Here is a 22,862-nt window from a genome sequence, read left to right on the forward strand (position 1 = left end):
ACCTGGGAGGCAGAGGTTGCAGTGAGCAGAGATTGCACCACTGCATTCCAGCCTGGGTGACAGAGCGAGACTCCATCTCAAAAAACAAAAAAGAGTCTATCAGCAAAGTCTGAAAGCAACGGGATTCATTCCTTCATTCAGTTAATGTTTATGGAGCTACCGTTATGCCCTGGGCCCTGTGCTAGGCATCTGTGATTCACCGAGTGAACTCAGCAAAACACAGAAGGTCCTTGTCCCACCGAACTGCCTTTCCTTAGGATTATTGTTCATTACACAAATATAATGGAAATTAGAATTTTAAAAACTCACATAAAATTTCTTGGCCCTAGCAATCAGTCTGGCTTCTTTCTTTCTTCCTGATCCCTTTCCAGCTCCTGCCCAGCGGCCTACACATCAGACGCAGCATCAGCCCGGTCTCGTCATCTGCTTGTCTTGTTGCCAATCTGCCGCCTGGTTCTCTAACTCCTTTTCTTAAGGCTGCATGATATTCCTCTCTGGGCATTTGCCTGTGTTTGCTGAATGGTTCTCATAGTTGGACACGGAAGTTGCTCCCAGTTTTTTCACTATTAGTATTAGTATTAATGCTGCAGTTGATGCCTCCTTGTCTATTGTAACCATTTCTCGACTGGGTGTTTTTCCCCTGAAACTTTTTCCTTTAAGATTGTAATTTGGGCCCGGCGTGGTGGCTCACACCTGTAATCCCAAAACTTTGGGAGGCTGAGGTGGGTGGAGCACTTGAGGTCAGGAGTTCCAGACCAGCCTGGCCAACATGGTGAAACCTCATCTCTACTAAAGAAAAAAAAAAAAAAAAAGACTGTAATTTGGGGCTCAGAGTATGGCCACGCTTAGGATGAAAGACATGAAACGGCCAAGGGGAAACGCCAAATTCAAAGTCCATTGAGTTCAAAGTCAGTGTTATGGGAACTGAGTCAGGGAAAGGGCTAATCCTGCACGCGGTGAATGAGCAAGGTGCCGACGGGGTTCTCTCTTCCAGGTGGCCGATTCAGAGGCCCTTTGGGCTTCCCATGAGCCACCCCCCACCCCAACCAGGGTCATCAGCAGGCCCCTGCCATCCTGCTGGCCTGGCACCTCTGAAGATGAACTTTTCCTTTAGAACCTGTGGCTGTTCCTTCAACGGGGCAATGAATGTATTTTACAAAACAGATGGGCTGCCAGGTGGAGTGGGGTTGTGATGTATGTGGCACCTCCACAGGCCGGACAATTTCTAGGTTGCATCTTGGCTCATCCTCCAACAGCCGCAGGGACAGAGGCTCTCAGCCCAGGCCATCGCCGGGGACAAAACTCCCCATGTGCAGCCACACCCCAGCCCAGGGATGTCAGACCTCTCTGGGCCGGGGCCTGGGTGTCAGTGTATTTTAAAATCTCCCCAGCTGATCACAATGTGCAGCGGAGACAGAGGCTCCGCCAGCAGACAAGTGCCGCTATCCCCGTCTCACACACAGAAATGGAAGCGCTGAGAGGTTCAGCCACAGGCCCGGAGTCACACAGCCGAAAATGACGGAGCCCAGTCCCAGCTTGTCTGACGCCAAAGTGGAGGGCTTTTACACAGCTGGGCCGGACCTCCTGACCACTCGAACTCTGCGGCAGGCACATTCCCTCTCCCGCCGAGATTCTCCCTTGGGTTTTAGAAAAAAGAGGGAGGAATCAGGGAAGACAGGATGTGGCTGCCTGAAGACACGGGAGCCTCCCCAGCCTCACCCCTGTGCGGCCACCCTTTCCCACCCTCCTTCTATGACTCCTCACCTCCCTCTACCCCGTCCCTGGGCCCTGGCTCCCCAGCTGTGACACCATCTTCCCCAGGGGGCAATAGTGACCCTGCACCCCCACCCCCTGGAGCTGGGTGATGCTCTCTCCCCTGAGCAGGGCACTGACAGCTCACACCCATGCCCTCAGTGGCTTTGCCTCCAGACAGACTGAAGTCTGAATCCCTTTACCCCACTTCATTTCCTATGACCTTGGGAAGGCTCCTCCGGCTTTCTTCGTCTGTAAACTAAAATCGGTATTGTAAATATCTGCCCTCCTCTGTGTTCTGGGAGAATCGATGAAACAGTGTGGGTGAACGGGCTCTGTAAACCTTGTGGCACCAAACAAATATTAGTTGTTTCATGAGCTGGAATGGCCTGATCTCTTCATGCCACAGCTCCGGGCAGGACGGACTGATAGCCCCAGCTCTGCCATTGACCATGACTTGGGCCACACCTTACACTCAGGGCCTCCGTTTCCTCACCTGTAGCGTGGGGAAAATAATAGCACCGTGCCCTCCTCGCTGGACTGGTGTGCAGGTCTAAAGCACGGGTCCAAGAAATCCACCTACAGTGTGGGTGGCCGTGGACATGGGCAGGCCCTTCAGGACCTGCAGGCTGGGGCGTGGTGAACACGGCCGTGTTTCTGGACCCGTGCCTTTGCACCTGAGGCAAGAAGGAGGCTTCCTTCCTTGCTTTGCTGTATGTCTTTTCCTGGAGGTGCCCAACTCTGCAGCTGGGTTCGAGCCTCAGCTCTGCCACTCACACTGTGTGGCCTCAGGCTTGAGATCGGCCTCTCTGAGCGTCAGCTGTGCTTAAGAGCCCTCTGTTCACAGTGCCCAATGCCTGCAGGTGCCCAGCAATGGCAGAGCTGTGGGAGCCACTGGTTGAGGAAGAGGGAGGCAAGAAACAGAGGCGGGAAGGGATGAGGAGGAGTCAAGAGGCCCCTTCGAATAGCTCTGGGATTTCTTAGGCAGAGAGTGATGGTGGTTTTCCAACAGGGGCCCAGGGATCCATTTTGATACCAAGAACACCAGGGATGCAACCTGAGGCCACCCCTACCTGCTTCTCCCCTGGCTTCTCAGCTCCCAGACAGCCTGCAGGGGGGCCGAGGGAGGCCTGGGGAGGGGGCCTGCCATCCAGCACCAGGGGCTGCTGTGTGTGAGCTCCTCCCCAGTGCCAGGCCCCTTCCTTCAGCCTGCATGGATCAGCTGCCACCACCCCAACACTCCACGTTGTCAGGAGCAGTACACAGATGGGGAGACCGAGGCTCAGAAGGAAAGCACCTCTACTGACCACACTGCCTGCCTGGGCACTTGCAGCACTGCAGGGTGACCAACTGTCTTGGCTTACCCAGGCCTGGGGGTTCCTGGGACAGAGTGAGGCTTTCAGTGAGAAACCCTGGAATGTCCCAGCTCCTGTTAGCAACAGTGCCGAAGTCCACACCAGCAGTGTCCAACAAAGACCCGACGAGAGCCACGTGTGTGTCCTCCAATGTCCCAGTAGCAAAGTTAAAATAAAAAAGAGATGGGTGAAATTAATTTTAATAATAGATTCTTTTTTTTTTTTAAGATGGAGTCTCGCTCTGTCGCCCAGGCTGAAGTGCAGTGACTCAATCTTAGCTCACTGCAGCCTCCGCTTCCTGGGTTCAAGCAATTCTCCTGCCTCAGACTCCTGAGTAGCTGGGATTACAGGTGACCGCCACCATGCCCGGCCAATTTTTATATTTTTAGTAGAGACGGAGTTTCACCATATTGGCCAGGCTGGTCTCAAACTCCTGACCTCAGGTGATCTGCCCGCCTCAGCCTTCCACAGTGCTGGGATTACAGGCGTGAGCTACCATACCCGGCCTAATTTTAATAATATATTCTATCTATCCCAGTATGTCAGATATTTTCCTTATTTTCATTGCAACATGTAATCCATATTAAAATTATGAATGAGATATTTTACCTTTTTGGTACTAATTCTTTGAATTCTGGCATGTATTTTACATTTACAACTACAGTTGACAAAATACAGGCTGCCAGGGAAATTTGAATTTCAGATAAACAAGAAATAAACTTTTAGTGTAAGTATGTCATGTGCAATATTGAAGATACACTAAAAGTTTGTTTCTTATGTATCTGAAATTCAAATTTCCCTGGAACCTCTGTTTTCTTTTGCTGCCTCTGGAAACCCTTTTGTGAGCACGCCTGAATTTGGAAGATCACGTCGCAAGCTCTCAATAGCCACTTGAACTCATGGCCTTAAAGAGCACAAGGCAGGTCCAGGGGAACCAGGGCACCCACTGGCACCCAAGACAGCCAGCCCCCTCAAGTCAGCCTGCAAAGACCCATTTGGCTCCTCCCCTCTCTGCAGCCCCTCTAACCATCGCCCTTTTGCCTGCCTTTAACAGTATCGGTCTTTGTCTTAGTCAAGCTTTCGAGGAGCAACTCAGCAATTCTGTTTCCAATAATCACCTAACAGGTAAACAAGATGGCAGGGAGGAAAGTCCACGTCTCGCCCCACAGTTCCCCATATCAGCAAATCTTCAAATTCTAGAACAAGGTCAGGGTCAGCAGGGGCAGGGCAGGTTTGGAGGAAGGCCAGGCCAAGCCCGGGAGAAGAGACAGGGTCCGGGGAAGCCCACCTCCTTCCTGGGTCTCCCGTCCAGACCCCCAAGACCCCCAGCCTCGGGCCTTCTCAAGCCCCAGCCTTAAGGAGTTGAGCACTCCAGGGTGGGGGGGTCTCTGATCCTGGGTGCATGTCTCTCTCTGCCTCAGTTTACACATTCGAAACCACTGGGAAGCTGCAGACCAGGCAGCGTGGGATGGGGAAGTGGAGACCGAGAGGCTGCTGCCGGGGAAATATGCAGTGCAGACAAGAGGTACGTCAGCGGCAGCTGCATCCCTCCCTGCCCTCATGTTCAAAACCCCTGTCTAGGTCCTGGTGTGTTGGAGCTGCACATTCAGAGCGTCAGAGTGTTGGTCACAAGGCCACAGCTGGAACAGAAGCCCAGAGAGGGAGGCTTCCCCCCCCAGGTCACACAGCACACCTGAGGTGGGGCTACACACTGGCCTGGAGCTGAGGCTCAGAGCAAGGGGCTTCCTGCTGCCCCTCCACCATGTGGGGCACTGCTACTGAGGGCCCCGGGAGGAAAGGAATACGAGGGCCCATTTCCCCTGGGTAAAACTGAGACTGAGGGGGCCATGCCTCGTCAAAGCCTACCCAGCCTGCCAGGGCTGAACCCACAGACAGCTCCCACCTACCCAGCCTCATGCAGGGTGCAGCCCCAGGCTGGACGCATCACGTGATTTGGGGGGCCTAGTACTAAATAGAAATTCAGGATATTCGTGTCAAAATTAACCATTTTAAGGCAGTGGCAGCAGAGCATTAAACCAAACTCCGGGGTCTTCTGATCACAGGGCCCTGAGCACAGGTCACCCAGGGAAGCAGAGGAGGGGAAGGAGAGACCCAGCTCAGTCCCGGCTCCCTCCCCAGCCCTCCAGGCTCTCTGCGCACATGGCCCCAACTGTGCCTAACCTCTTCCCTAAGCCTTTTTCACCCCAGCTTCTCATTCTGCCCCCTAAACCCTTACCCCCAGCTATCAGGCCCTCCCTTACTGCCAGCACTGGCAGATATGTACACACAGACATGCACACATGTGCACACATGCACATACATACTGGCACACACATACACACACATGCACACATGAGCACATCTGCACACATGCACATACTGGCACACGTACACACACATGCACACATGAGCACATGTGCACACATACACATTCATTCTGGCACACGTACACACATGAGCACATGTGCACACATGCACACACATACTGGCACACGTACACACAATGCACACATGAGCACATATGCACACATGCACATACATACTGGCACACGTACACACATGCACACATGAGCACATGTGCACACATGCACATACATACTGGCACACGTACACACATGCACACATGAACACGCGCACACATGCACATACTGGCACACACATACACACATGCACACATGAGCACGTGCACACATGCACATACATACTGGCACACATACACACACATGCACACGAGCACATGTGCACACATGCACACATACTGGCACACGTACACACAATGCACACATGAGCACATGTGCACACATGCACACACATACTGGCACACGTACACACAATGCACACATGAGCACATATGCACACATGCACATACATACTGGCACACGTACACACATGCACACATGAGCACATGTGCACACATGCACACACATACTGGCACACGTACACACATGCACACATGAACACGCGCACACATGCACATACATACTGGCACACACGTACACACATGCACACGAGCACGTGCACACATGCACATACATACTGGCACACGTACACACACATGCACACATGAGCACATGTGCACACATGCACATACATACTGGCACACGTACACACACGCACACATGAGCACATGTGCACACATGCACATACATACTGGCACACGTACACACACATGCACACATGAGCACATGTGCACACATGCACACACATACTGGCACACGTACACACACATGCACACATGAGCACATGTGCACACATGCACACACATACTGGCACACGTACACACAATGCACACATGAGCACATATGCACACATGCACATACATACTGGCACACGTACACACATGCACACATGAGCACATGTGCACACATGCACATACATACTGGCACACGTACACACATGCACACATGAACACGTGCACACATGCACATACATACTGGCACACATACACACACATGCACACATGAGCACATGTGCACACATGCACATACATACTGGCACACGTACACACACGCACACATGAGCACATGTGCACACATGCACATACATACTGGCACACGTACACACACGCACACATGAGCACATGTGCACACATGCACATACATACTGGCACACGTACACACATGCACACATGAGCACATGTGCACACATGCACATACATACTGGCACACGTACACACATGCACACATGAGCATATGTGCACACATGAACATACATACTGGCACACACGTACACACACATGCACACGAGCACATGTGCACACATACACATGCACACACATCCTCATTCTCTCTCTCTCTCTCTCTCTCTCTCTCTCTCTCTCGCCCTCTGTAGGTTCCTGCTACTCTCACCTCATCAGAGTTGTTTTCTACCACGACCCAGCCCCAGCCCCAGCCCCAGCCCCCGCCAGCAGATGCTCCGGGGCCCTGGGCTGTGGCTTCCAGGCTGTGTGTGACTCCAGGGCAGGGCTGTGGCCACCAGGGCCAGGACGAGGGTGAGGAGGGGGAGGCATCACCTCAGGCACAAAATTTTAGGGGCAGCAAAGCACTCCCATCACTAGAATACATACTGTGTCCATGCAGTGTTCTTACACACCAAAATTCATGAAAAAAATCCAGAATGGAAAAAATATCAAACTTTTATTATAAACACAGACAGCATCGGAAGTCCTGGTTCTCCTCTTTGCGTCAGCCCCAAGGCACTGCTCTGGAACCTGTCTGGGTTTATCCTGGCTTTTTTGCATTCATTTAGATTTTTTTTAATTGCCTCAAAATATTATTTTGTTTACCAGTTTTGGTTCCCTCTTAAAGTTTGCACTCAAAGGTGCACCCCCATCCCCCGCCCCTCGAGAGTGGCAGGCAGGAGGACGAGGGCGGGCGACAACAACATCAACACTGAAAACAACAGCGAATGGACACTGAGGTCATGTGTGCACCGCGGCAGCTTCCTCCCTCCCTCCCTGCCTTCCTCCCTCCTTCCCTCCCTCCCTCCTTCCCTTCCTGCCTTCCTCCCTCCTTCCATCCCTCCTTCCCTCCCTCCCTGCCTTCCTCCCTCTTTCCCGTCCTCCCTCTTTCCCTCCCTCTTCCCTTCCTCCTTCCCTCCCTCCCTCCTTCCCTCCCTCCCTGCCTCCCTCCCCCTCCCTCCTTCCCTCCCTGCCTTCCTCCCTCCTTCCCTCCCTCCCTGCCTTCCTCCCCGTTTCCCTCCCTCCCTCCTTCCCTCCTTCCTCCCTTCCTCCTTCCCTCCCTCCTCCCTTCCTCCTTCCCTCCCTCCTCCTTTCCTCCTTCCCTCCGTCCCTTCCTCCTTCCCTCCCTCCCTCCTTCCCTCCCTGCCTTCCACCCTCCTTCCCTCCCTCCTCCCTTCCTCCCTCCTTCCCTCCATCCTCCCTTCCTCCCTCCCTCCCTACTTCCCTCCCTCCCTGCCTTCCTCCCTCCTTCCTTCCCTCCCTCCCTGCCTCCCTCCTTCCCTCCTTCCCTCCCTCCCTGCCTCCCTGCCTCCCTCCTTCCCTCCCTCCCTGCCTCCCTCCTTCCCTCCCTCCCTGCCTCCCTCCTTCCCTCCCTCCCTCCTTCCCTCCCTCCCTGCCTCCCTCCTTCCCTCCCTACCTCCTTCCTTCCCTCCCTCCTTCCCTCCCTGCCTTCCTCCCTCCTTCCCTCCCTCCTTCCCTCCCTCCCTGCCTTCCTCCCTCCTTCCCTCCCTGCTTCCCTCCCTCCCTGCCTCCCTTCTGTTTAACCGATGTTGAGTGCCTTTGTGTGCTAAGCGCTATTCTAGACACTGTGTAGAGCAGTCACGAATACACTTCCCTGCCCACACAGAGCTCATATTCTGGTTTGGGAAGAGAGACAATAAAATAATTCAGAAATAGGCCAGGTGTGGCATCTCACGCCTGTAATCCCAGCACTTTGGAAGGCTGAGGCGGGTGGATCATCTGAGGTCGGGAGTTCGAGACCAGCCTTGCCAACATGGTGAAACCCTATCTCTACCAAAAATACAAAATTAGCCGGGCGTGGTGGCACATGCCTGTAATCTCAGCTACTCAGGAGGCTGAGGCAGGGGAATCACTTGAGCCCGGGAGGCGTAGGTTGCAGTGAACCGAGATCGCGCCATTGCACCCCAGCCTGGGAAACAAGAGCGAAACTCCTTCTCAAAATAATAATAATTAAGAAACAGCAAGGTGTGGGGTGTGCAGTGCTACCCACACAAAACAGGAGAGAAGAGCCTGGGAGCAGGCTTCAAGTTCTAAGCATGGCAGCCAAGAAGGATGTCATTTAAACCCTCACGGCCACTCTGGTAGAGACAAATCTGTGACTTGGCCCCAGTTTTCAGATGAGGAAACTGAGGTGCGGGCCCTAAGGCAGCTTGCCAGAGCCCTGCAGCTGGGAAATGGCAAAGCTGGATTCGCAGCCCAGGCAGGCTGGTGCCAGAGGGCTTTCGGGGATTGGAGGGTGCAGTGAAATCCAGGTGGAATGCGGGAACTGGACGGGGTTTCGCCACTTAAAGGGACTGTTATTTTAACTGTGTGCGGGACAAAGCCATCTCCTCTTTGCTTATGGCAAAGGCCAGGCTGGCTCATTCAGAGGTCACTGGTTCCTCCTCCAGAGACTGAGCTGCAGGGATGGGGGTCTGGCTAGGGGGAGGTGGCTGGGAGGGAGCGCCACCCTAGGCCCCCTGGCAGGCCGCCCAGCAGGGGCCCTTTAAGGCTGGCCATGAGGCAGGCAGCGTGACACCCGCCCAGTGTGCAAGTTCATTCATCACGGGCCCCTGCTGACTCACGCTTATGAAAGTGATTTTCGTGGCCCCGCCCACTGCCTGCGCCGCCTCCTCCCTCCCCGTGAAATACCCTCACTTCCCTCTGGCCTCTCAGAGCCTCTTGGATCCCCACAGGGTAATGGGTGTCCCGATTTCGCGGGGGACTCTGTGATCCGTGTTCCCCTGACCCTCCTAGTGCACAACTTGGCCGGGCTCACCGGGCTCCTGCACCACTGCCTGTCAGGTGAGTGTCCGGGGCCAGATTCCGGGGCAGGGAATCAGGCACATCCCAGGCACCAGTGGCAAGCCCAGCTGGACCGGAGGGTCTGCAGAGCCCTGGCGCCAGGCAGGGATCCCGGGTGGTCCTGAGTGAAGGCCCTCGCCTGGGTTCTCTGGAGCCCGGCAGGGTTCTGCCCTACCCCAGGTTCCTCCCAGATCCTCAGCTGTGTCCCTGTCCAGGTGCCTGGTACCCTCAGCCAAGCAGCTGAAGCGGCCACAGTCCCAGCGTACCCTGGGCCATGTGACCGCCGCTCCTAGCAGGAAAGGGGTGTGGCCAGCCCGGGCTTACTGCCCAGCTGTTCCAAGGCCACTGGGTCGGCAGCCAGGCTGGGTGCCTTCTGGGTTTCTGCTTCTCCTGCTCAGGAGGGACAGAGCCCTTGGGTGCCCATGAACAGCCCCCATCCCTGGAGGTCCCAGCGACTTAGCTTCTCTCAGGAGGCTCAAGAGTGCAGCGGGTTGGGAGGGCGGCCCCTGGGAGGCTGGGGAGCTGCGGGAGACCCTGGGCTCCAGGTGTGCGGCACTGGGGTGAGGCCTCATCTGTGATAAATGGCAAGTGCCGCTTGCGTGGACAGACCACCCCCTCACACTTTAGCCCCCCCCAGGGCTTCGTGTCACTTTCTTGGTCTCCCTGTAATCAGCTGTTTTACTGGAGGGGACTTGGCAGAACTAAGATTTGTCACATGGCCGTGGTCTTGGCCCCTCCTAGGTGACCTGGGGCAAGACGCCCACTCCTCTTGACCAGCTTTTCTTCCTCTGCACAATGGGGATAAGAACACCCACCTCCTGGGGTGTCTTCAAAGGCAAATGAGTAAATGGCCACTAGAGGTGCCAAAGAAACGCAGGCATACAGGTGTCCCAGAGTCTCAGAGCAGTTTGCAGCTTTAACAACCTCAGAAGTACAAATGCCGCACACTTGAAAGAAACGTCAGTCGGAGGTGCAACTGTTTTCATTTCTTTTATCCTGTTTGCCTTTGTGAAATTTGGAACATCAATTTTTAATGTTAACTTCTTTCCATCAACATCTGCCATCTTCAATTAAAGGGACTTAAAAAGATAACATTAAAAATTGATTCTTCCAACTCCGTAAAACTAAAAAGCACAAAAGGAATTGAAATGAAACTTTTGAACTCTCTTTTGTAAGTTGGCAGCATATTTGTCCGAGGTTATGAGTGACAGCGTCAAGCTGCTTCGGACTTTGGGGCGTCCTGTGTCACTCTGAACAGGAAGTGACTTCTCAGGTCCAGCCCCTGGGTGGTGACCTCATGTATGTGGCATCCAGAAGCTTCTGTTCAAGTGCCTGAGGACAGTCCCAGGAGGGAGCCCTGGACTTGGAGCCCCAAAGCCCTGGTGGTAAACCAGTGTCCTCTGCTGCCTGCAAAGGGTGGGAAGGGGCAGCCAGTTCTGATTCCTCATTGGCCAGCAGGGGCTCCTGCAAATGCCTTTCTTGGGGTGGTGGGAAAATCTGAAAGAACAAAGGAGGGGCAGGGCATGGCCCAGGGTGGGCGCACTGGGGCAGATGGAGCAGGTTGGCTCACTCGTTTGGTGAAGGGGCTGGGGTGCCTGGGGGTGTCAGCCCACGGGGATCAAATATCAGTTCCATCGCCCACCGGCTCTGTAGCCTCAGGGCATGGCTTCACCTCTCCTAGCCTTAATCTCCTCATCTGCAAAGTGGGTTGCTAGGAGGATCAAAGGAGGTGGTGCGGGGAAGCCCTTTACCGGGAGGTCACATGCTCCCCAGTGGCTGCTGTTCCCGGGGACCATGATGAGGACTGAGGGGCCCGGAGCCATTCGAGGGTACCAGGAGCAAGCCAGAGAAAGCGCTCTGGGACCCGTAGTCCTGTTCTCCAAGGCCTCTGGGTATACCCAGCACCCAGGGTCAATGAGAAATGATCCCTTCCCAGCCAGAACACCAGGTCATCAGCTGTCCCTCTGCCTCCCCGCCTGCCAGTAGCGCTGCGACAGAGAAGTGGGGGACCCTGGAACGGACACTGCACGTTCCACCCGGCAGAGGGGTCTCAGCAGGACCTCTCACAGCACTTGGGGCACAGAGAAGGCTCTGGAGCAGGGCAGCCTGGGCTCTGATCCAGCCCAGCCTGCAAGAGCTGGTTCAACCACCTTGCAAACTATAAAGGGCCGTGAGAAACGCTCTGGCCCTCAGAGTACTTACAACAACCCGATTAAATAAGGATTCAATTTGTTAACGTGTATTAAGTGTTGAGATCATGCCTGGCACCCAGCCCACTCCACAGAAGTATGGAAATGTCAGCCACATGCTGTCTTTGTTGTTCTTGTAACTACTACTACTATTATAATTGGTGGCAGCGTCACCCTGAAATCTCCCCCTCAAGGCAGGCAGCCTGGGGTCTTGTAGGGAGCTGAGCATGAAGAGGCCATGTGGTCCCTGGTGACTGCAGCATGTCACCTTCCTTCTCTCTGGAAAGGGAGGAGGAGGTCTGCGGTGCTGGGCACACGAGCTTGCCTAGACAGGACACGGAGGCTGTCCCTGGCCCCCACGCCAGTGGAGGCAAGAAAGGCTATGCTCAAGGGAGCAGAGAGCACTGACACAGGGGTCCCTGACAGACCCCTTCCCCGCTAGGCACATCCTCACCCTCGGAGCCTCCTTCTCCTCACCTGCAAGACAGAAGTGACAGAGCTCACCTCTCAAGGCTGCTGAGCGGGCTGGACGCTACTGCTTAGATGCTACCTCCTTGCAAACTGTAGAGTGCTCTGAGAAGGTCAGTTGTTGTCACTGTGGGGGCGACACATAGGTCCTCTCAGTGGCCCATCTGTGTGGCAGTTTCTCATCCATCTCCTCGGGACCTGCCTGGAGGTGGACGATGGTGTTTCTGTCACCCTGCACACATCAGAGGCCACACACCGGTCTCAGCTGTGTTTGGTTGGCCTTTTAAGCATCTTCCAAAACTGTGCGTTCATTCATTGCCCACTTCTTCAACTCAGATCATTCACATAGAAATCCAGATTCCCACTTTCTCTGGAAGAATTCTGGAGGCAGGTGACCCTGGGCCCCCACCCCTGGCCACTCCGGGTGGTCCGAGCCCTGTGCGCGCCCACTTGAGTGTGACGCCTGGATGGGCCCTGGATCTCGAGGGACAGGCCGAGTGGTGTGGGTGGTGGCACTGGCAGGGCCTTGGCACCAGTGAGCCCTGGGTTTCAAAGCCAGCTGTGTGACACTGAGAAGCTTGTGCGACCTCTCTGAGCCCCGTTTACACATCTGTGAAATGGGACATTAATATGGCCAGGGCTGCACAGGGTCAGCGTGAGGCGGATATGAGAAAAAGCATGTCAAATACCCGGTACACAGTAAGTGCCAAATGCTCACCATCCCTGTGCCCACAAAGGTGTTGCCTTGTGGCCCTCAGGATGGCAGCATGTGGCCCTCGGGTGAGGCTGGTGTCCGCTGCTAGCTGGTGTGGGGAAGAAGGTAGGTCTGATGCTCCTCTGGGAACCGACAGCTCTAGGACCAGCACTTGGGTCCCTTTGAGCGATTTGGGCCTGGGGCCAGCAGAGGGCGCGGCTGCCCCAGAGATGGCAGGTTCACCAGCACGTCCCCAAACCTGGCCACTGCTTCCATTTCCCCAAGTCCATCCCAGCTCCTGGGGCAGGCCACAGCGCTGGCCCTTTCCCCGTGGCAGATTCACTCCAGGCAGGTGCTTCCCGTCTGTGATCCTACTGTGTCCCTCAACCACCCTAGGAGGTAGGGACTCATTGCTTCCATTTTACAGATGAGGAAACTGAGACCCAGAGAGGCCCAGGAATGGGATAGGAAGCAACTTGCCAGGGCTGGATGATGAGTCCACCAGGCCACACTGGGACTCGAGGACTGTGGCCCACAGAAGGGTCTGGCAGGGCTGGTTCCTGGGTTGGGCAGGAATGGCCTCTCGGGAAGACAGATAATGAGTTTCGGGGACTGTTACTGCCCCAGTGAGATGGGAGAGTAGAGTGAGGCTCGGAGGGACGGTGGCTGCCTGGGGCAACCAGGACCGAGGAGGGGAGGGCACATTCTGCATGACTGGGGAGGGGTGGGGCAAACGGCCTGTTTGGAGCAGAGGCTGTGTGAGAGCAAGAAGGGAGTCCCGTCAGATATGTCTCATGGGGACCCCGGACCAGACCCTGAGGGCCACAGGAGGCCACCCTACCTGGGAGGTGAAGTGGCTGTGTGGACACCCAGGCCTCACCCGAATGGACTCTTCCTTCCCCTCTCCCCCACTCCAGGTCCACTGCCAGCCCCAAGCCCCCCACCAGCCATGAGCTCCTCCAGAAAGGACCACCTCGGCGCCAGCAGCTCAGAGCCCCTCCCAGTCATCATTGTGGGTGAGTGTCAGGCCCCAGCCGGGGAGGGGCTCCGCTGAGCCTTCCGGGTACCCCCCAGGTCTGAGGGCAGGAGCTGGGCAAGTCCAGGCCTGGTGTCTTTTTTCGTATTTGGGGTTTATTTTTTTTTTATTTATTTATTTGAGACAAAGTCTCACTCTGTCGCCCAGGCTGGAGTGCAGTAGTGCAATCTTGGTTCACTGCAACCTCTCCCTCCCGGGCTCAAGCGATTCTCCTGCTTCAGCCTCCCAAGTAGCTGGGATCACAGGTGCATGCCACCATGCCCAGCTAACTTTTGTATTTTTAGTAGAGATGGGGTTTCGCCATGTAGGCCAGGCTGGTCTCGAACTCCTGACCTCAAGTGATCTGCCTGCCTCAGCCTCCCAAAGTGCTGGGATTATAGGTGTGAACCACCATGCCTGGCCCAGGCCTGGCCTCTTTACAGTGGTCTTTAAATTAAGCCATCGAGCGTTTACTATGTGGCCAGTGCTAGGCTTAGCAGTTTATAAACTACCATTCCCTTTCACACTTCCGAGAACCCAGGGGTCTAGAACACACCCATCAGCTGGAGGCGACCCGGCGTGGCGCAGGGGGGCCTGGTCCTGAGCCCACACTGATCCCATGACTACCCTGTGCCCAGCACTGTGCTAGGTGCCCACACGAGAGGACACACAGTAGCGGCTTATGATTCCTGTCCTCTGTCTGCACAAATGGGGACAGATGACCCCCCAGTATGCGGGCGTCCAATTAAGCCACGTGAGATGGTCATTTCTGCAAGGCAAAAGCAGATGGGTGCCTGTGATTTCATATGGTTCCTCCTGGTATCCTGCATATGAGTAATATTCCGAATCAGACGAGATAAGAAGAGGGGAAAGGACAGATAAAAAGAGAAGCGCTATCACAGGGCTGTGCCTGGTGAATTGCCCAGGAAGCGCCGCAGATGGCAGCGCAGTTCTTCAGACGTGCAAGCAGCAGACCCAACAGGTGGCTCAGCACCCCTGAGCGCCCACAAGCACCCACCACTCAAGTTCGCCCCCAGGCCACGTAGCAATCTGTGCTACATTCACTCATCCATCTGACCTAGTTCTTAGCAATCTCAGAATCTCAGTCATGTCGTCAGACGTTCCCTCTGTCTGGGTTTTAATCCCGGCTCGTCTACCTTCCGGCCGTGTGACCACAGGCAAGTAACTTAACCTCTCTGTGCCCATTTCCTCAACTATAAAAGGAGGAAAAGAGTGGCACTTACCTCGCTAAAGCTGTTGTGAGGCTGTTGTGAAAGCTCTCAGTACAATTCCTGGCACAGAGTAAGCTCTCAGCAGTTGTTCATTCCTTCTTTTTAAAATTATTATTAGGCGCAGTGTCTGGCACAGGCTAAGGGCTTAATAAATATTTAGTTTTATGAATGAAGGATAAATGAATGAATGCGCCACATCTAGATCAAAGCCCTCCACGGTAGTGTCCCCCACCTGAAAAGGCCACCCCCTTTAACCTCCACCCTCTCTCCCCAGGTAACGGCCCCTCTGGTATCTGCCTGTCCTACCTGCTCTCCGGCTACACACCCTACATGAAGCCAGATGCCGTCCACCCACACCCCCTGCTGCAGAGGAAGCTCACCGAGGCCCCGGGGGTCTCCATCCTGGACCAGGTGGGTCAGCCTGGGGCCAGAGCTCTGGGTAGGACATACCCGCCCTTGGAAAACTACCGCCGCTTTTGCAGGGGAAAACAAAAGTGTGTGTTTGCTGGAAACAAGACTAAACACAGAATTCGAGAGTCCACAAAGTCAGCCACGGAGATCGTGAAAGAGAAATCAGAGACCCACAAATGCCACACGATCTAGGGCTCACTATGCCCTAGGCCGGTGGTTCTCAAGGAGGGGATGATTTTTCTCCTCGGGGGGCACCTGGCAATGTCTGGAGACAATTTGGGTTGTCATGGCAGGGTGACGGTACTACCAAATCTAGCAGGGTGGAGGCCAGGGATGCTGGCAAACATCCAGCACTGCACAGGACAACGAGGGTGGTGAGACTGAAATATCTGTGGTGGAGTTTCTCAACCTTGGCCCCACTGACATTTGGATGACTTTGTTCTGGCTACAAAGAATGATCTGGCTCAAATGTCAGTGCGGCCAAGGTTGAGAAACTCCACCACAGATATTTCAGTCCCACTACCTCCTGCCCACAAGGGTTTGCAAATCCTCCCTCCGTACCCCTTGTCTTCCACTGTGCTCCTCCACAACCTCCCCTTGTCGACCTCCCTCATCAGGCCGTGTACATCCTCCTGTTCCCTTCCCGCCCCTGAGTTGGAGATGAGGAAATAGGTCTTGACCATTTGATCTAGATCAGCATTTTTCAAAGTGCTCTCTATAGAATACTAGTTCCTCAGTATAATATAGAGAGAAAAATGTCCCCACTCCAGTAAAACAGGGACACACTGGGTTCGGCAAAATTAAACAGGTAAATGATGGCTGCAGGACTTGTCAGAGCCTTTAATATGCCCGTCTGTGTTATCTGCTCTTAAGAGGCAGCACCTCCCAAGCTGATCTGACCACACTGATATTAGGGACCAGGCAATCGCTCCAGTCTCATCTAAGCTTGCACATTTGGTCTGTACTCTGGGGCCCTTGGCCTCCTAGAAAGACCTCAAAACGAGAGCTTCAAACTACCCCCAGGGTGCGCATCTCTCTGAGACCCTCCAGTGCCAGGGAAATGGCCCGGCCCCAGTCCCCACGTTCCTGCCCAGCCTCAGGCTCTGGGAAGACGACCCCGCCCTCCTCCAGCAGCCCCTCTGACCTATGCCCCTCTTCAGGACCTGGACTACCTGTCCGAAGGCCTCGAAGGCCGATCCCAAAGCCCCGTGGCCCTGCTCTTTGATGCCCTTCTACGCCCGGACACAGACTTTGGGGGAAACATGAAGTCGGTCCTCACCTGGAAGCACCGGAAGGAGCACGCCATCCCCCACGTGGTTCTGGGCCGGAACCTCCCCGGGGGAGCCTGGCACGTGAGTGGGGCAGCGAGGGCATGGCTTGTGGGGGGCTCTCTCCCTCGTTCTCCCCACTTGGGGCTGGGACTCTGGCATCTCCCTTTCCTCATTCTCCACCCCCCAACCCTGCCTCTCCCTCCTCCCTCTACCCAGCCCCAGCAAAGGCCTCCCATGCCCTCTAGCCCCAAATGGGTTCAGGTGAGCAGAGGCCTGAACCAAAGGGTTCCTTTCCCTGCAGTCCATCGAAGGCTCCATGGTGACCCTGAGCCAAGGCCAGTGGATGGGGCTCCCGGACCTGGAGGTCAAGGACTGGATGCAGAAGAAGCGAAGGTGAGGCCGCCCCGGAACGCCTTGGGGGACACGGAAGGTTGGGCCTGTGAACCCAGAGAATCTGAGACAGGTCTCAGTTAATTTAGAAAGTTTATTTTTCCAAGGTTGAGGACGTGCCCGTGACAGCCTCAGGAAGTCCTAATGACATGTGCCCAAGGTGATCCGGCACAGCTTGGTTTTATACATTTTAGGGAGACATGAGACATCAATCAATATTTGTAAGAAGTACATTGGTTTGGTCTGGAAAGGTGGGCCAGCTTGAAGCAAAGGCAGGAAGTGGGGAGGGGGCTTCCAGGTTGCAGGTAGGTGAGAGATAAACAGTTGCATTCTTTTGAGGTTCTGATGAGCCTCTCCAAATGAGGCGATCAGATACGCATCTATCTCAGGGAGCAGAGGGGTGACTTGGAATGGAATGGGAGGCACGGTGGCCCTCAGCAGTTCTCAGCTTGACTTTTCCCTTTAGCTGAGTGATTTGGGGGATTCCACAGGCCCCCCACAGTGAGCCCGTAAGCCAGAGGTACAGGGGCTTCAGAGTGCATCTGGTCTGTCTTCCTCTTCTTCCAGAGGGGGAACCTGAGGCTCAGATAGGGAAAGGACTTGTCCACCCCACATGAGTGGGGGTGAGCAGCAGAGCTGGGCTCACCCGAGGACCCCCTGTCCCGTGCAAGCAGCAGACCACCCTGTCACATGGCCCCCAACTGGGCCTCCCCGTAGTGCCCCAGCCTCTAAGGAGGGGGTAACACCTGGCCCCTGAGCCCCACGCCCTGCCCCGTGCCTCTGGCACAGGTCCCCCAGTCCTTGTGGTCTCCCTTCAGCCCTTCCCTCTATTCTGAGCCTGGCCTAGAACAATCTTTCTGGGTCAGCGAATAGGGTGACTTTCTTTTTTCTTTTCTTTTTTTTTTTTTTTTAATGCTTTTGCTACAGGTGAGTTTCATCCTTAACCATGAGCCCACAAGTTGGGTAAATTAACTCACCTAAGGTCACGCAGGTTATTGGAAATGCAGAAGGAAAACAGCTCACCCCAAACCCACACTTCTCCCCGCCCTTTCACTCCTGGGGTATTTTCTCCCCATCTGGCTTCCTGCCCCATCATGGCCACCCTAGAGAAAAGGTTTGTGAACCCTGAATATTTGAGACGGGTCTCAGTTAATTTAGGAAGTTTTGTTTGTTTGTTTGTTTTTAATGAAGTCTCACTCTGTCGCCCAGGCCGGAGTGCAGTGGCACGATCTCAGCTCACTGCAAGCTTCGCCTCCCAGGTTCAAGCCATTCTCCTGCCCCAGCCTCCCGAGTAGCTGGGACTACAGGCGCCAACCACCACACCCAGCTAATTATTTTTTGTATTTTTAGCAGAGACGGGGTTTCACCATGTTAGCCAGGATGGTCTCGATCTCCTGATCTCGTGATCCGCCCGCCTCGGCCTCCCGAAGTGCTGGGATTACAGGCGTGAGCCACCACGCCAGGCTAATTTAGGAAGTTTAATTGCCAAGGTTGAGGACGCACAACCATGACAAAGCCTCAGGAGGTCCTGATAACATGTACACAAGGTGGTCGGGGCACAGCCTGGCTGTATACGTTAGGGAGACTTGAGACATCAATCACTATATGTAAGATGGACATTGGTTCCGTCCAGAGGCGGAACAACTCCAGCAGGGAGGGGTGTTTCCAGGTCTCAGACAGGTGAGAGACAAACGGTTGCATTCTTTCCAGTTTCTTATAAGCCTTTCCAAAGGAGGCAATCAGATGTGCATTTATCTCAGTGAGCAGAGGGAAGACTTTGAGTAGGACGGGAGGCAGCTTTGCCCTAGGCAGTTCCCCGCTTGACTTTTCCTTTAACTTAGTGATTTGGGGGCCCCAAGATTGATTTGCCTCTCACAGTTTCAATGACTGAATAAAGGAGTTCCAGTCCCTGCTCCTCCTGGGGTGCATCCACTCAATGAGAAGCTGCCCCAGCGCAGATACCTGGGTGCAGTCTGCCTCTCGGGAAGCCCTGCTTCCTCCGCCCCCAGGGCTGTGACCAGGCCTGTGTCCCCAACGGCAGGCACTCCAGGCGTCCCCCTCCAGGCCTCACTATCTCTTTGATGCGAAGACTCTTCTGCATGTTTGGGAGGAAGACTTCCAGGTTTGTGTAGCTACGTGTTAGTAGGCAGCCAGAAACTTACATTTCGCTTGTAAGCACAGCCTTTTATAGGCTCATTTTGCATTTTCACATTGTATCCCAAGCACTTCATGTGGCGAAGTCACAGCGTTCAAAACCATCCCTTTACATGGCCTCACGATATTCCCAAAGGCGAGTGAGCATCCCCAGTCCAGCAAATCTTCACCGAATGCTTATTATGTGCCAGGCCTTGGGCTTAGACGTCAGAGCACAAAACCACCGCAGACACACCCCCTGCCTCATGGCACTGCCAAGGTTACCCAGCCCCTGCCAGCCCTGGAGCGTTCATTCTTTCGATTGTGTCATTATTGTAAATAACTCTGCACGGAACATGCTCTTGGGACCGTTCTCTATCACAATCTTTACAAAAACTGAGAAAAGGAGAATGACTGCCCACAGAGATAAATTCCAGGGTCGCAGACGGGCTGCGCTGGGTTGACTGGCACGGCCTTGGGGGTCCATTGTCAGCTCCTGCTACATGTAGCCAGACGGCAGGTGGCACAGGATTCTCCCCTAGGGGAGTTCATCTTGAACCATGAGCCCACAAGCTGGGTAAATTAACTCATCTAAGGTCACACAGTGAGATACAGGAAGGTGCTAGAATGATGCAAAGCCTGTCATTCAACCGCCACAAGAATGGGCCTGCAGTCACTGCCCCTGGAAAGAGTGACAATCCAAACAACAACAACAATAATAGAATACCTCCTGCTGCTGCGTGGGCTGGGAACGATGGTGAGTGCGTCACATGGGAGTCTTTAAATCAACTTTAAATCAACTTTTTGACTACATATAGGCTGGGTGCGGTGGCGCAAGCCTGTAATCCCAGCACTTTGGGAGGCCGAGGCCGGTGGATCACTTGAGGTCAAGAGTTCGAGACCATCCTGGCCAACACGGCAAAACCCCATCTCTAATAAAAATACAAAAATTAGCCAGGTATGGCGCTGCATGCCTGTAGTTCCAGCTACTCAGGAGGCCGAGGTATGAGAATCACCTGAGCCCGGGAGGCAGGGGCTGCAGCGAGCTGAGATCACACCACGGCACTCCAGCCTGGGCAGCAGAGTGAGACTCTGTCTCAAAAAATAATAAAATAAAATAAAATAAAATAAATTGGCTACATATAGAAAAGTACGTAACTCCTGTGAGTACAGGGTGATGAAATTTCTCAAGGTAAGCACAGAGAATCAAGAAGCAGACCCCCTCCCAGAAGCCCCCATGCCCTTTCTGATCAGGATCCCCTTCCCCATCCCCGGAGGTAACCCCTCTCTTGACATCCAGCTCCATAGATGAGTTCTGCCTGTTTCTGAACTCTATAAAAATGGAATCATACCATATTTAATCCTTTGAGGTGACAATCATGGTGGCCTATCCTTACATGGCACTTACTTCCAGTCAGGTTCCGTCCTAAGCACTTTGTTTTTGTCAGCTCGCCAAATCCTCCCCACGACCTCACGAAATAGGTCCTGCCACCAACATCTTCCTCATTTTGCAAACTTGGGAAACAGACACAGCTCCCTGATGGCAGAGTCAGGATTCGAGCCCAGGCAGTGTGGCTCTGGAGGCTGCCCTCTGAACCCCACCCTACACCACCCTAGAGCATCCTACACCACCCTACACCACCTCTCCTGAGGGAGGCACCCTTGTTAGCTCCATTTTACAGAAGAGGAGACTGAGGCTTAGAGAGGTTGAATTACCTGGCCTAGTCCTACAGCTACAGCCTAGTCCAGCTCCAGGGCTTGACACTGCCCTGGACATCTCCCGTCCCACCCAGCCCCCCAACCCCTAACAGTGTCTGACTCTGGCGTCCTGCATCCTCCCCAACAGAGGTCTTCGCAACAGCCGGGCCACGGCCGGGGACATCGCCCACTACTACAGGGACTACGTGGTCAAGAAGGGTCTGGGGCATAACTTTGTGTCTGGTGCTGTGGTCACAGCCGTGGAGTGGGGAACCCCCGATCCCAGCAGCTGTGGGGCCCAGGACTCCAGCCCCCTCTTCCAGGTGAGCGGCTTCCTGACCAGGAACCAGGCCCAGCAGCCCTTCTCGCTGTGGGCCCGCAACGTGGTCCTCGCCACAGGCACGTTCGACAGCCCGGCCCGGCTGGGCATCCCCGGGGAGGCCCTGCCCTTCATCCACCATGAGCTGTCTGCCCTGGAGGCGGCCACAAGGGTGGGTGCGGTGACCCCGGCCTCGGACCCTGTCCTCATCATTGGCGCGGGGCTGTCAGCGGCCGACGCGGTCCTCTACGCCCGCCACTACAACATCCCGGTGATCCATGCCTTCCGCCGGGCCGTGGACGACCCTGGCCTGGTGTTCAACCAGCTGCCCAAGATGCTGTACCCCGAGTACCACAAGGTGCACCAGATGATGCGGGAGCAGTCCATCCTGTCGCCCAGCCCCTATGAGGGTTACCGCAGCCTCCCCAGGCACCAGCTGCTGTGCTTCAAGGAAGACTGCCAGGCCGTGTTCCAGGACCTCGAGGGTGTCGAGAAGGTGTTTGGGGTCTCCCTGGTGCTGGTCCTCATCGGCTCCCACCCCGACCTCTCCTTCCTGCCTGGGGCAGGGGCTGACTTTGCAGTGGATCCTGACCAGCCGCTGAGCGCCAAGAGGAACCCCATTGACGTGGACCCCTTCACCTACCAGAGCACCCGCCAGGAGGGCCTGTACGCCATGGGGCCGCTGGCCGGGGACAACTTCGTGAGGTTTGTGCAGGGGGGCGCCCTGGCTGTGGCCAGCTCCCTGCTAAGGAAGGAGACCAGGAAGCCACCCTAACACTCGGCCAGACCCGCTGGCTCCCAGGCCCTGAGAGGACAGAGATGACCACATCCCTGCTGGATGCAGGACCCGTCCAAAGATGCCCCAGGGAGGGGTGTCAGCCCACATTGCTGGCCTTTGGGGTCAAGAGGAGTAGGGATCCCAGGCTGCCCTGGACTTAGACCAGTGTCTGAGGTGGTAACAGTGGCCGCAGGCCAGGGTCGGCCTAGACCTGGGATTTGTGGGGAAAGCTGCTGGTGTGACCAGCTGAGCACCCAGCCAGAAGACCTGCAGCCCTGTGCCTTCCAGAAGCAGGTCCCAAATAAAGCCAGTGCCCACCTGCTCTCATGCGTCTGAGGACTCTGTGCTCAGGGAGGGAGCTGCGTTCCCGGAACCCTGCACTGGGCTGGGGGGAAGGGAGGAAAGGGGATTGTGGGAGGAGTCCTGGGGCATGTGGTCCTGGATGAGGTCCATGGCTGGGGCCTTGGGGTACAAAGGATGGTGCCCCAAGTGTGGGGGCAGTTGAGCGGGCAGCTGTACTAGAGCCTGGGGGTGGGGGTGGCGGGTGTGTGCAGGCAGTGGTGTCCAGGAGGGCGCTGCAGCCCCGCCCCCTCCGCGGCCTGTCCCAGGCCTCCCTCCTCTCTGTTCTGCCATGCAGCCTCCTTTCAGTCCCTCCTGCTGGCCAGGTCTCTGC

At 55.2% G+C, this 22,862-nt stretch overlaps 1 protein-coding gene across 9 annotated transcripts in view; it reads left to right on the top strand.

The window, feature by feature from the left end:
- Positions 1 to 22,511, top strand: part of OSGIN1 (oxidative stress induced growth inhibitor 1) — a 36,146-nt gene extending 13,635 nt beyond the window's left edge. Inside the window, exons 2-10 of one of the 9 annotated variants that reach the window (XM_063797867.1) lie at positions 2,765 to 3,243; positions 4,162 to 4,232; positions 4,529 to 4,632; positions 9,483 to 9,591; positions 13,860 to 13,958; positions 15,464 to 15,600; positions 16,761 to 16,952; positions 17,173 to 17,264; positions 21,241 to 22,511. In XM_063797867.1, coding sequence (XP_063653937.1) covers positions 3,170 to 3,243; positions 4,162 to 4,232; positions 4,529 to 4,632; positions 9,483 to 9,591; positions 13,860 to 13,958; positions 15,464 to 15,600; positions 16,761 to 16,952; positions 17,173 to 17,264; positions 21,241 to 22,186 — 1,824 coding nt within the window. In that variant the 5' untranslated portion in view covers positions 2,765 to 3,169 and the 3' untranslated portion in view covers positions 22,187 to 22,511. Of the gene's footprint in view, positions 1 to 2,764; positions 3,244 to 4,161; positions 4,233 to 4,528; positions 4,633 to 9,482; positions 9,592 to 12,222; positions 12,362 to 13,859; positions 13,959 to 15,463; positions 15,601 to 16,760; positions 16,953 to 17,172; positions 17,265 to 21,240 lie in introns of those variants that run through there. The other 8 variants (XM_063797866.1, XM_063797869.1, XM_016930256.4 and 5 more) reach the window with 8 other exon arrangements.
- Positions 22,512 to 22,862: the final 351 nt, after the last annotated feature.

The sequence above is a fragment of the Pan troglodytes genome, chromosome 18 (assembly GCF_028858775.2).
Source record: "Pan troglodytes isolate AG18354 chromosome 18, NHGRI_mPanTro3-v2.0_pri, whole genome shotgun sequence".
In the NCBI taxonomy this organism is placed as follows: domain Eukaryota; kingdom Metazoa; phylum Chordata; class Mammalia; order Primates; family Hominidae; genus Pan; species Pan troglodytes.